The sequence below is a fragment of the Diadema setosum genome, chromosome 17, assembly GCF_964275005.1.
Source record: "Diadema setosum chromosome 17, eeDiaSeto1, whole genome shotgun sequence".
Classification (NCBI taxonomy): domain Eukaryota; kingdom Metazoa; phylum Echinodermata; class Echinoidea; order Diadematoida; family Diadematidae; genus Diadema; species Diadema setosum.
This window is the reverse complement of record NC_092701.1, coordinates 11,361,788-11,376,507: the sequence shown is the minus strand read 5'-3', so window position 1 is coordinate 11,376,507 and position 14,720 is coordinate 11,361,788. Positions and strand designations below refer to the sequence as shown.

The 14,720-nt window shown below is 38.0% G+C and overlaps 1 protein-coding gene across 1 annotated transcript in view; it reads right to left on the bottom strand.

The window, feature by feature from the left end:
• The window catches only part of LOC140241173 (FK506-binding protein 15-like), a 138,244-nt gene that overhangs the window by 21,005 nt on the left and 102,519 nt on the right, over window positions 1-14,720 (bottom strand). Inside the window, 6 exon segments of the mRNA XM_072320932.1 lie at window positions 1,861-1,997; window positions 2,541-2,712; window positions 4,245-4,347; window positions 10,700-10,905; window positions 12,977-13,060; window positions 13,062-13,274. Of these exon segments, the coding sequence (XP_072177033.1) occupies window positions 1,861-1,997; window positions 2,541-2,712; window positions 4,245-4,347; window positions 10,700-10,905; window positions 12,977-13,060; window positions 13,062-13,274 (915 nt within the window).

Genomic DNA, 14,720 nt, shown 5'->3' with positions numbered 1-14,720 from the left:
CCATAGTAATATTAAGGACCTCATCTCATTAATCATTTGCATTATTGCCTGGCACCCACTGTTTCACCTCTGTATCAGCTCTGTGGGTCTAAAGTTCTCCTTTTTTTTCTGTCGCGAGCATAGATACAATGTACGAGAGCTCTGGACACATTTCCATTTGGGTTATCTCAATTTCACACACAGAAAGCAAGCAAAGGTATTTTCACACAAATCCAAAAGAGCAAATCACAGAGCACAACATATACAGTATCCAATGATACAAACATGCGCACAAATATCTGTAATATCTGCTGCATGCACAAACACTACACTTCACAGGTTACATGTAAGAACAAGGAATATCTCACATCTGACAACTAATTAGCAGAGTCTCGATTTACTCATTTTTGCTTTGCAGAATAATTTGGCACTAATTACTAAATCAGACATTTTAAATATTGCAGAATTTTGTCTAACTTCTTGCAGAGTAGACATGAAAACGTTGGGTGAAAGTCTGCAACATCCCAGTTTACACTGGCTTTTTCTCTTCAATATGCATACAATTTGCATAATGTATTTTGAATGATACAAAAACCTGAAATGGTCTGAATAATATCCAAAAACTTTTCAGATACCGGTAACTGCTCCTCCAAAGTCTGACAAGTGTAGACATTGTATTTGACATTGTATTTGACTCATTCAGGTGTTTGATAAGACTATGAAAGAGAGTTTCGAAAATCTTTTTTTTTCTTTTTTTCTGAGGTATTTTTGAAAAACTCTGCTTGGACTTTAACCATTGATGTGCTTGTGCACTAAGCTTGAACTTTTGGGCCATGTCATTTGCATTCAGTGCAAAACTCCCCCTAAAACAGCAACAAGAAATTAAAAGTTTGAATGCAAAAACAAATAAACACCATTTTCAAAGCTTTTACAGTACCAGTTACCATCATATTGACAAAAAGTATATATTTTCAGTGATACTACCCCCTTTACATGATAAGACAGAGTTTTGAAGATATTATTAAAATTATCACATATATTTCAGTATTTTCTTTGTTTTTCAGTAGCTTGAATCTCAAATATCTCAAGTTGATAAAAATGGATATACCGTATCAGTCTTTGCATTTACACTCCTCATTATCTCAATCCTCATTTCAGTTAGACAACCCCATTCAGACGTGTAACAGATATGCTACACAGTCCCACATACAGGCCACTGTGATACAATGAGGATTACACAATCCCCACACAATGACAGTTACAGGACGATTGTGCCGACTAGAGAACAAAACGGACTATGAAATGTGCTGACTGCCAAACAAGAAAAAAAAAACCACACCACATACATTAAGAGCTACTGAGGAAAAGAGGCAATTGCACCTTAAAGGGACTGTACAGTACTGGTTGAGGTGGTGATTCATGTTTTGAACATTCCTAAGTGAGATAATGAAAAGCCTCTTATGAAATATGAAAGAGCATGTAATTTTAAGAAGGATTCAACGTTTATTTGATGAAAATTGGTTTTCAAATGGCTGAGATATCCCAAAAAGTGCTAATAATAAAAGGCGACATGCCACAACTTTATTAGGATCTCTTTGTTTTACCTTGTTTTTGGATATCTCAGCCATTTCAAAACTGATTTTCATTGAATAAACTTTTGATACCCCTTAGAACTGCATGCTCTTTGACATCTTGTAGAGTGGTTTCTGAATATCTCGCATAATGTTAAAAGCTAAATCCTCACCTCGACCAGAACTGTACACACCCTTTAACCCTTTGTATGCTTTGAGTGCTGATTGACACAGAAAAACCCATAGCATTGTACACACTGTCCAAAGACCATGGCACAGAAAGGGTTAACCCTATTAAAGCAACACTAACCTTCTCTAGATTGTCCTTCTCAATCTTGATCTCGGAGAGTTCTTCCTCCAGCGAGGTCACGCGGTTCTCCAACTGCTTCTTTAGCTGTCTCTCATCCTTGAGCGACCTCAGTACCTCCGTGTAGCGGTTGTCGTTTTCTGTAGGGGTGAGGGGAGGGGTTAGCGGGGTCAGACATAGCTGAGCTTTCATTTACTTCTGTCAATGCACAAATATTCACTGTACATCAATTCTATGGATTTTGAGCAACTTTTGGTTACATTTCATGCACAAGAATCTTTTGTCTTGTTAAAATCATCAGGAAATCATTGTTATTTTTGCTGGCTGTATGTCTCTTTAGAAATGGGACACATATTGGTGCAGTATGCCACTTTTCAAAATCAACCCTCCGTCTTTATTATCTCAGTAGGAAAATCTCTGTAATGTGACAATGAGTACGCAAATTAGAACACAGAGTCATAGCCATTCATTGCCATGGAAACTGGTTCCAAACAATCTCACCTGGCCCCGAGTACTTATGCGCCTACCTGGTTCCAACCCAAGCTACAATGTATAACAAAAGACTGTGACACCATCACTTGTATGTGTAGGTACTCTCTAGGTATTCTCTCTCTCTCTCTCTACAGTGGAATTGAACTACATACAAATGTATTAGTGGGACTACACTGTATTAAGAGACCGACCTTTAAGCTGCTGCTTTAGCTGGTCCAGCTCGCCCCTGTTTTCGTGCGAGTTGTTGAGGGCGCCGTTGAGCTGTGCCCGGAGCTGGTTCTCCCTCTGCTGCACGTTGGAGAGCTCCATCTGAAGGGAGCTGATCTTGGACGTCGCGTTGCTCAGCTCCGACGTCATGTGCACCTGGAGGGGTTGTCGGGAGTGGAGGTAAAATTCGCTGATTGTGATTCGTTGCAACATTGAAAGTATCATTCCACACAATGTTGAAGTTCACTTTAATTGGCAGAGTATAAATCAGATGGACAAGATGGTGGATGTTTCATCAAATCTGCCCTGAAAATATAAAGTTTGCTCATCACCACACTCAAGACTCTACTAGCATGTTTAAAGGAAACCCATCAAAACTACAACAAAAGCAGGAAAACATCACATTTTGTAATTTTTCTTCACAGATCACAAAATCAAGACAATACTTCTTTTTTTTTTGGGGGGGGGGGGCAGAATTTAAACCACATTTTGACATAAGAGATACGTGTACTTGGTCTCAAAGTGGGAAAACTCTGGCAAAATGTGATGTTCCTAAGCAAACTGAAATAGGGCCCAGCTGATAGAAAGCCCAAACTTTTGAAATGTTACTTTTCAGAAAAGGGGCATTTGAGTTCAGGGCTTGTAGAGTGTACAAACTCCTTCTTTATTGTACACACACGCACAAATTAGGAGTATAAAATTCTGCATAAAAAAATAAACAACATCAGACAGAAATGTGTCTGTACATTGTATACTGTAGGTCTGCAAAAATCATGAAATATTTATATTACTTTCACTTAATATTTTGCTTTCAATCATTAGTTTCAGATTGGGGAGGACTATTCTTTCAGGTGAATAAAACCAGGAATCAATGTTGCCATTAAACCCAAAACACATAGTTTGAAGCCTGCTGGGAAACTGACCTGTAAAATTCTTATTAGGTTTTTGTGATGGAAGGTCGCTTGTACAATGTATCTGTACGACATGATATATGGAAATAGAGGTACAAACTTGATGTCCTACTTGGAAAGCATAAATAGTATAAAGAGATAAAAGAGATTGCTTGCTACTGTATACAAGACAAGGAGAATGGGGCATATTAAAGTCTCTTTTACGTGTTACTATGATCAAATGGGGCAAAGGGCCCAAATCACTAGTTAGATATTAATAAGTATTGTAGGAATATCAAGGTCTTTCATTAAATGAGGTCATGGGATATTGGTAACAGGTTCCATGCTTGAAGTACAGTATGTCCTTATGCACTGTTTGAGTGGAATGAACTATACACTACACAACAGTTCCTTGCATTATGAATTTTGGAGGCAGACCCTTGCAGGAGACATTCTTCAGTAATTTTACATCTCAAAATGGGGGAGGGGTCATCAATCTACCAATCAAGTTCATCAATCAACTACTGTGGGAGGGGCTTAAAATCTACCAGTCCACATGTCTTCGTAGGGTCAGGCAGGTCAACTAGGTGTGGTGGAGGAGTGGCTTGGGGCTAACAATCAAATGCGAGAGAGATGAGCATGGCGGGGTGGGGCAGGTGAAACGGGCCAGAGTGGGGCATTGTCCAGGCAACCGGGCGGGTGGATCATCCAGGCATCGACAGCATCATCCAAAACCAGCATGACCAAATCAAAATCACGTCAAATTACCAATTCCTGGATGTGTGCTGATTTCTTTACCTTCTCCTGCTCCAACTCGAGAACCCTCTGCTGGGACTGAGTGGCCGTCAGCTTGAAGGAGTCGTTGGTCTTCTCCAGTAATGAGTTGCTCTGCTCCACGAATCTGGTGCAGAACCAAATATTGATATCGAAAACATCAAAATGGGAAAGAGGAAGCATTTGATTTGAAACTATAATACTTTAGAAATCAAATATCAATTCAAGTTTCCACTGCACATGCAAGGAAAATCTTAAATCATCTCCTCAAGCATGTTGTCACATCCACTTTAAAAAAGAAAGAAAGAAGTTCAATCAATATGTTAAATGGATCACGGTTTAAAATCTGGGTTGGATTTGTTAAGCCCTACTGCAAGTAAAATTATAGCTTCACTAGAAACAAAGCTCGTCATTAAATCTACTGAAATCAAAGTGAGACTTTGTCAGGCTATCCATCCTAATGCATGTCACAAGATACATACATGTGTATGGTCTGGACATTTCAAATGCTAGTGATAGAAAAAACTCTATTTCAAAATTCCTCTGATAGCCTTGGTGAATATATATGAGATATCAAACAGCATCAATTTAGCTCCAAGACTTTAAAACTTTCTTTGAATAATTGCTACGAAAAGTATATTATGACTGCAATGTTGCTCAAGCTCTGTCATGTTTCTGTTTTGATTAAAAATCGATCAGTTAATCTATGAATCTGAAAGTGCCCCATGGTGGAGAATTATTTTCTTAGTGTCTACAGTAAACATTATTAAAGTACGTATTATGTACATTGTAGGTCACTTTTTTTTCTCTTTCTGTATTCTTCAAGTGACATTCCCCATCATGCCATATATTATATTAAGTTTCTGGTCATTTTCCTGAAAGAATTTACACTCCCACTTCCCACAAGCCCCCCTGCAAAAAAAAGTAAATGTTCATAATTAATTTCTGCACTTAATGTAGACTTGCAGACTCCAAACTGCACCTCCTTTCACTTCAGAGGCGGAAATTCAGAGCAAAAATTGACAGAGGGGCTTCTAAAAATGGTATATGTGGTGAACTGACCCACTCCCAGTCCAGCTGTTGTCTATGTTACCATGTGGTTGAAAAACCCCATGTTGTGGTGAGCCCACATATCCCTCAAACATGTGCAATGCTCTTGCGTGCTCAAATCTCCCAAGGTCATTCCCAAACCAGTAGATTTGACTGCCACAGGCATACGTGAATGATCATTTTGGTCAGCTAAAAACAGAGAGGGGACTTAAGAAGAGAAATCATTCTCACGGAAAAAGTTGTTTCAGAAAATACAAGTTGATATATGATGTACAAGATTTGTGAAAATTTTGAAAGAATTTAGCCACACAATTACAAGGAAAGGAATTCATATACGATCGAAGGATAGTAATATCATCTCTTGTGGCTTATTATGGGCACCTTTAAAAACCAAAATGTTTTGACAAGGCTTTTGACTGGGAAATCTTTGCATATAATCCCTTGTCCCTCTTGTGTAAGAAAGATCCACAATATTTGTTTGCAGTTTGGAAGAAGGAATCAACTTCTATTGACTAGGAGAGTGTCTATGGACTTGAAGACAGTGCTATCACAAGAACATTACTGACTAGAAGTGTTCCTTCCTAGGAGGGTATAGTTTCATGCAAGACGGGGATTCAGATCTTAAAATTTTTACAAAGTATTAAATTAAAAACCACTTATATGAAATCTTCAAGAGCATACAATTCTAGGAGGAATTAACAGTTTATTTGATGAAAATTGCTTTTGAAATGACTGAGATACAAAAAAAAAGCTATTAAAGTAAAACAAAATAGTCCTAATAGAAGGTGGGTCCAACCTTTTAATAGGACTTCGTTGTTTATGAATATCTCAGCTATTTGAAAACCCATTTTCATCAAATAAACTTTGAATTCCTCTTAGAATTGTATGCTATTAAATATTCTATTTTAGTGGTTTCTAGTTATCTCACAAAAAATTGCAATGCAAATCCCCATCTCATTCAAAACTTTATCATCCTTTGAAGTGACATTCAATTTGAAATCCCCCATTCAATTAACCTCATGGACACATGTTGGATTGTGGGCTCCTCTGTAGTGCCCATAACATGACATGTTAGAAGCCTCTCTAATATTCAAATGGCTGCACATCGTTTGATATTGAGACAATTTCTCTTAATTTCCAAAGTTCCATTGTCTAGCGGTTTGTTCCCTTCTTATGACCCAACATGACCCTTTCTCTTTATGAAAAGTTCTCCCATAATGTTGCACAAAGTCTAGGAAATTTATGTGATTTTGCTTTGCAATAAAAAAAAATCCTGGCATGCTTCTTATCAATTTCATCAAATCAGACTTAATATCATAAGGAAATCTAACTTATAAAAAGGAGCAAAGAGATGGAATATATCATATAAATCAGTCTTAAAAGAAAAATGATGATATTACCTGAGGCAAAAAATAACAGAATTAGAGACCACCTGAAAGTTATGATTGGTATGAAACTACAGAACACAAATGTGCATGAGGTTTTCAAAAGAAAACATGCTGAAAATCATACATGCAGCACCTTACAAACACAGTGGGATTTCACCAAAGGAAGCAGGCTTCGATTTATATTAGTCCATCTAAAACATTCATTGTACATTGTACATTGTATACTCAAACAGGCATCAACTCAACTTACCCTTAGTCTAACATTCCCTAGGAAACTTCATCTGATAATTACCATATATTGTCCTAACAGGAAGACTTCTCAGCATTAAAAGACAACCAGTATAAACACTGTGTATGAATGTTAATAGCACATGCCTTCTCTCCCCTCTTGATCAAAATAATGACTGCTTTGTTTTTACTGACTTTACAAATATATGTTAATACATACTTTTTATAAAATTATAATTGTTGTTGATGGTCAAAATTGCTATTGTCATTTTACATGTAGGAGGAATGTCATTGACAAGATGCAAATAAATATATACAAAGTGTACAGGTCGTAAAATACTGGAGAGAAATGGAGTTTCAATTCCTCTTCCTGTTGAAGAAATGATGCACATTCCAAGGTTTGAAATGCATCATTTTTTATGTATGTTGCACTGCTTCCACAACTCATCACAGCCAGATTAAAGGCCTCTACTGAATGGTCATCATTTCCGTTTTACAATGGAAACTTAAACTGATGCAAGAGTGACATCATCTACACATTTCAAGAACAGGCATAAAAAAGGGGTTGCTTTATAAAGGGGAGATTTATCTTCATCAAGACTTCCAAAACATGGCATGCACACATGCGAGCGAGCTGGTGCTAGTGTCAACCACGATGCTGGGAATGCTACCCACTTTTTAGGTAAGCCATCATGGTTTACTCCCTTGGAATTATTCCTGCACAGACGCGAACATATAAACCAAGGTGGTGATATGGAGTTAAACATGCCATTTAACGACAATGGAGAATGACGCATAATGTTGGAGTTCAAAACCACATCAAACCGTTTGTTGCCTCAGAGCAAAAACATGCTCAAAACCTTCTCTGAAGTCAATGTGTCTGAAATAGATTTCCTTCTGTTCTGTCGAAATGAATAAATCCTACCTAAGTTATGCTCACTTGATGAAGAAATGCATGTAACCAATACACCACGTTTGGTGCATTGGCATTGACAGGCTTCAGCCCGTCCTCTGGCAAAGACGGAAGTACAATGTATGTTGCTAAGTGTTGACTTTGTAAAAGAGTAATGACTCAAAGTTACAATGTTAAAGACTCAGCAATTTTGGTTTTCTATTTTGGGGCAACAAAGATACAGGTGCAGTTAAATTTGCAATGATTGCTAAATCATTCATATCAAGAGGAATTGATATTGTCCTAGGCCAGTAACATCAGTTGACTCACATGTATCTACCTGTTACACAATGAAATTGAAGGACAATTCAATGACGAAATCACATCGCACAATACATATGTGATATTTTAGTAGCAGCAATTTCACTTCGCCTGGCTGGCATTCAAACACATAACTAATTCTATTTGTTCAAAAGTCCTATTTCTTTTCCAAAATGTTAATTCTTATCTTGTCATGATCTGAGAACACCACAAGTACTTTCCCCAGCTCAGAAATTAGAACAGGACTAGTCGAATGCTATTGAAGATTATTGTATGATGACAGATTTATGTCTAAAATGGGTCTTCTGAAAAGGGTACAAGGGGGAAAAAAGTGTGCTTCTCATCACCACAAGACCCTGATAAAATCACAGACCCTCAAGCAAAGGAAATTGCAAAATGTGGTGGCTTGGAGGATGACAATGAAAAACTGAGATTTCTAATTGAGCCCTTAAAGTTTGGAATTGTGATACATATCCACCTTCTGTCCATAAAAACATAATTTATGATAATATACAGATTTTCTTGTTTTCTGAAGCAAGTTTTTTAGCATTTGTCAAAAATCTGACCAACTGTCATAAATTATGGAATACCATGAAAAAAAAAATACCGGTGAAAACATTTGCAAATTCATCTGAAACACTTTCTTAAATTTTGTCAAAAATTTATTGGTACAGTGTAAATTTCAATAGACAAACATTGATAGATATTTTTGCGAGTGAAATTGGTTTTATAATTTTTTTTCATAGAAAATTCTATAAACCAATTTCACTCGCAAAAATATTGGTACAGAGTAAATTTCAATATTCTACTTTAACCCTAATCAGGCTGGGCTTTTTTGGCCAACGCTTATTCTGGGGGGGGGGGGGGGGGGGGGGAATTCGCCCCCCCCTTCAGATCTCGCCTATGGAACGCGCGATTGCGCCGAAAATCGGCACACGCGACGCCCGCGACGTATTCTATCAAACTGTATGGTTGCTTCTCCGAAAATTTTTTCTTATATTTTATATTAATTAATTATTGTAATTTATGCATAAAATCAGTTTTGTGCTCTAAATCACTTATTAATGCTCCAATTAAGCTAATTTCTTTTTTAAAATGTTTCTTGTATCATTCATCTGAGACATAGGATAAAAAAAAATCTGTATCGAAATTAATTTCTTATGTATTTTATTGTTTTTTGAATTTCTTATGTATTTCTTTGTTTTTTGACCTTTTGTTTTCGTTTGTTTTTTGGCCAAAATTTGTCACAGACATTTTTCGAAGTATTATTATGCTAAAATAAATTAATTTTGGCCATTCTAAGTGAAGATATGAATTTTTATGTGAATTAATTGAAAAAACACAATTTGGATTGGATTTGTACACAAAATCACGTTTTGGAGCAATTTTGGGGTTGACAAATTTTTTTTCGAACGGGCGTCGCGTCAAAACGGTACGCGCGGGCGCAACAATTTGGGTCTCAAAAGTTGCGCGATACTTGAAAGAAAAAAGTCATGAAACATCGCGGCGGGAGCTTATCGCGTTGCGAAGATATTGCGCGAAACGTCGAGGGGGGGCGGATTCCGCCCCCCCAGCCTGATTAGGGTTAAGAGCAAAAAACAAATAAACAAGAGTATTGCATGTGCATAACTCTCTCTCTCTTCATCTTCACTACATAACAATTTCAATGTCACTGTCTATAAAAAAAAACATTATTCAACTGATGACCAACTTCCTTCATGATTGTACAACTGGGCTTTGTAAAAGTTTTTCCAAAATACCAATATCAGAAATTCATTGTCTAGGGATAAACCAGGATTTCTAGATGATGAACCTCACATATGAGATGTGCCCCAATCACTACAACATGCTATCATCACAGTGGCACATTTAATACATGTGTGCTGGACTAACACTCAGTTCACTGGTACTCATATGCAAAGCAGAAATCTCAGTCAGCATGATAAGACATGTAATTTTTTTACATGCAGTTGAAAAGAACCCGCACAAAGCTTGCATTAAGAAACAAGACAGAACATGAACGGTGTAAAATACATTTTCCGGCCAGCACTACATCCACAATCCAAGGTCAGTAATATCAGTAATATTGTAGTCAATCGTTTCTTAGCAACCAGGACTCCCTTTACTACCAAGGTCATCACTTCTAAAGCTTTGAAACTAGGGATCGATACAATCCACAGAATGAATATCTCTTGAAAATTCTTTTCAAATGAAAAACTCTCGATACAATTGTATCTAGAGCAGATTTGCGTGCAAACATTGGGAGATGTTTGTACTTGTATGAGGTGATAAATTTGGCCCCTCATATGATATGCATAGGAGATCTCAGGAAACATCACCATTTAGTGGAAATACTTGAAACTGCCAATTCCATGACTTTCAAACATCTTCTGTCAGATAAACAATACAATATCAAATTTTTGTTTGATTAATCTTCATATTCTATTAAGATCACACTGAAGATGAAGTAGAATTTCTCTATTATCCTTACTGTGCCAGGGACAGTATGTACTACTGTATGCTATGGGGCTTTTTCTATGTTAAACAGCACTCAAAACAAATGAGGGGTTAAAGAAGTCCATGGATGGAGGGATACTCACAGCTGGTTCTTCTGCAGGAGCTCCGATATCTTCTCGTTCTGGTTGTCGATGCGCGCGCTCTTCTCGTACACCTCCTTCTTGAGTCGCTCGTTCTCCTGGACGATGCGCTGGATGTTGGACATCAGCACCGTGGCTTCCATCGACGGCGAGTTGGAGGGCAGCTGCGGCTGCGTCGTCGTCGGCGCGCTCGTCTGGATGTGGTCCACCTGTCGGACGAATGGCATCGCGGATGAGGTGAAAGCGCTTTCGGCGTGCCACATCATTGCGGATTATAGGATCGATCGGCATTTCCGATTCAGTTACCAGATATCACTCTATGATTGCGACAGATAAAATCAACCTCCCAAATTCCCAAGCCGAGTCACATCTGAGTGCTGTAAACTGTTTGTCAATACTGCTAAACACATCAATCATGAGACCTGCTGTATTATTTGATGGAAGCCAATACTCGCACTCAAAGTTCATTGGCTTCCTTTCACAAAGGCAACAATCCTGCCAAATTTTGCAAATCTGCTTCAAAATGACTTCATCATTTTTTACAGTGACTTCCACCTGCATTGTACTTCTAACCCAAATCATTATCACTGCTGAATTCTTTTCTTCTTCTTTTTTTTTAAAGAGAGCAAACCTGTTAGTAATGAGTAACAAGAGGCCCCTTTCTGCACAGGTGGCAAAATGCATCCAAATTTTGACAACGGTTCTATAAAGAGCTCCCTCTTTAGGCTTATTTGGGAGAGGGCAGACATCATGCACTATGCTAGGACACACTATCACCACAATGTGCATCAGATGTTCCCTCTGATCTGCAACGCCACATAGCCATGCTCAGCGGTGGATTACTGATTTTATTCAATTTTCTCTCTCTGTATTTTTAGACTGTCATGGAAAGTATCCAACTATTGTTTTTTCATATAAAGTCAACTGGGGGCAAGGATCATAACAATGTTATCTAGAGGGTGTGTTCTTCAAAACATCACAGCAACCTTCTAATGGGGCCAAATCTTAATACTTGTTGATCTAACCATCCACTGACTTCTACAAATTTGTTATTTCTAGGGCAGTGACTGAGAACTTTTCATGCAATTTGAAAATCCATTGTTATGCCAATTTACACGTTTGGGCTCCCCACAGGGAAATTTATTTGAACGATGACCTCAGCAAATTTTATCACAGCTACATTTAGAATGTGATTTGCATAACTAATGGAATTGAGAAGTTTGTCTCTTACTTTTTTTAGATTCTATCCTGCATGTCTGTAAATTTCAAGGATACTTTATCAAACAGCAATGACAATGATACGTGTACATACATGTATTCCCAATGAAAATGATAACAAATATCACGATAATTATCTTTATTGATATGTAATGTGCAGTAGCAGCGCAGCAGAAGTAGAAATAAAAGCAGTAGTAGTAGTAGTAGCAGTAGTAGTAGAAGTAACAATTATGATAATGATCACCATCAGGAAAAAAATCATACTCATTTCAATAATGATCAAAATAAGGATAATAAAAACATGCATACAGCTATTATAGTAACAAGCATATTACATGTCTGTGGTAAATTCATTTATGTATAAGGCTTGGTATTTCAGATCATATAAAGTGCAGGTACAGATCTAAAGTATTCTATCATCAGAGTTTTTATTTTCTCCCATGATATGCTTTCATTTTTTTTCAATGAACTTGCTTAGTACAACTGTATGTTTACTTTACTTTAAGTACAGAGAACCCATGTGTCTGTCAACCTTGACAGTTGTTTTCTTTATACAATTTGATCAATTTTTAAGACACAGTTCTTGAACAGTCAATAGGAATATGCAAATACTGAGTTGAAGTCATCACCTCACAACCTGCTAAAAGTTTGAAAAAAAAAAATCTTGAAATTTTTGCATTTTTTTTTTAGGTGTTCAAATGCAATTATGCCCCCATTTCGAGTCATAACATATGTGACTGATCATTATTTTTAAGTTATTCTGCCAGGAATACATTATGTTGTACATTTTATGGCAGAAGGATTGCATTTTGTCATTTTTTCTTTAAATGTTCGACAGACAATTGTGAAGTGATAACATCATGAGCTCATTATGTACATATTCATTATCAACTGTTCAAGAACTGTTTTGCAAATATTAGCAAATTTCAAAAAATTCATAACTTTTTATCCAATTTTGATCAAATTGTTGCTGTTGTGCTTGTTAAATTTTTACTCTTTCTCCTCCCATAACTATTTAAGTGGGTTGGGAATTCCACTTAAATCTACAAGGTTCATACGTACCTTTTTACAGAGATCCTCAATGCGATCGGAGACTTTGACAACGGCTGACCGGATGTCCGAGTGGTGCTGCCGGGCCTCGGAGAGGGACGATGGGCACCATCTGCATGTCAGCCATCTGCTGCTGAGTGACCAGGGCCTGCTGGGCCGAGGTGGCCGGGTAGACGGCCCCGGGAGGGTGCAGGGCCACCTGGTGCGGCATGGGGTTCTGGCCGGGGGTCTGCGGGGGGATGTGTTGTGGGGGTTGGTAATATGTGTGTTGCTGCTGAGGCTGTTGCTGCGGGGGCGGCACTGGGTAGGTCTACGGATCGCAGCCCAAGTGTAACCAGTGGTGCATCAAAGCAAGGCAAGGGGCATGGGGGTATGGGGAAGAGGGCATTGGGTAGGCAGAGCAATTGGTGAGGGGCGGGGGCATTCCAACGGGTTGGTACAAGGTGCAAGAGGAACCATTCGGTAGCGGGGCGGGACGGTGGGAGCAAGCGGATTGACATGCAACCGGTGATCCAAGCCAGATTTGCCCATGCATGAGACAGAACAGAGAAGTAAGAGCGTTAACACAAGACACAAAATGATCTGTGGCAAACTTGAAAAAAAAAAAGAACTATCAAACTTAAGGACGAATAAGCTTGATCTACTGCCACTAAAAGATCTTGCTTGTATGTCACCACAGTGCATGGGCTACACCAACCGAAATCAATGGTGCCAGCATGCACAAACACCAAGAATGCTCTTCTTCAAGTTCTTCAAGATGAGTGACATCATTGTTGGGAACCAGAACCTCTTTACCGTCATCCACCTATCATCGTGAGCTGGTGTCATCCTCACAGATTACAAATAATCTGTCAATTCCAGCTAGAATTGGCGATTCCACCTAACTGCAGCATTATTACTTATCTCATGATTCCTTAACATGTCCCTTTCTTAGTGATTGTTTGGGAGGTTTGACCTGCAAAATTACCTTTGAATTTGATCAACATGCATCATTGCGCACAAAATCCATGTTCCTCATGTGATACAACATGCTATGGATATAGAAATGATATTCAATAGACTGAATGCTGTATTCCTCTCCATGAAAAAATAAAGAAGTATTGTTTGTCTTTGTGGAGTCAGTAAACAGCTTTCTGGAACCCAACAAACAATTCACTTGTATCCTACACAATGATATTTCACAAAGAGGCAACTTGATTATGGCACGTCATACTCAGTACCATTTCCCACATCTCTCTGTTTGGTTTCATTTGTATACAGAGGCATGAAACACAGACCACTTCAAAACAAACCTGATGTTTCCATGGAGTATTCACACCATCCCCCCCCCCCAATATGTCAACTAGATGATTTTTTTATTATGTTGGTAGATCATGATTCTCCTAGTTCGAATAAATCAAGTATTCATCACATCCCATATCTATGTAAATAAAGAGGTCGAAATGGACATCACTGAAATCAATGCAGCACACACTGCTCATGAGCCACACTGTTTCTACCTCCACCTCTTACAAATATCTCCTCCACTATACCTTTCTTTTTTTTTCTTTATTTTGGTAGAACTGTTGGTCTTTGGGCTAAGGCTATGTTTTCTGTGAAAGCCTCTGGTTATAGTTTTTTGTAACAAAGCTGTGTTTGAAAGAATTTGACAGCTGTCAATCATACTGAATAATTGTGCCATTACAAAAGATTCCAAGCCATAGATGTTATGTGATTACTTTTAAGTCTTACACAAATAAAACCAAAAACAAAGGAG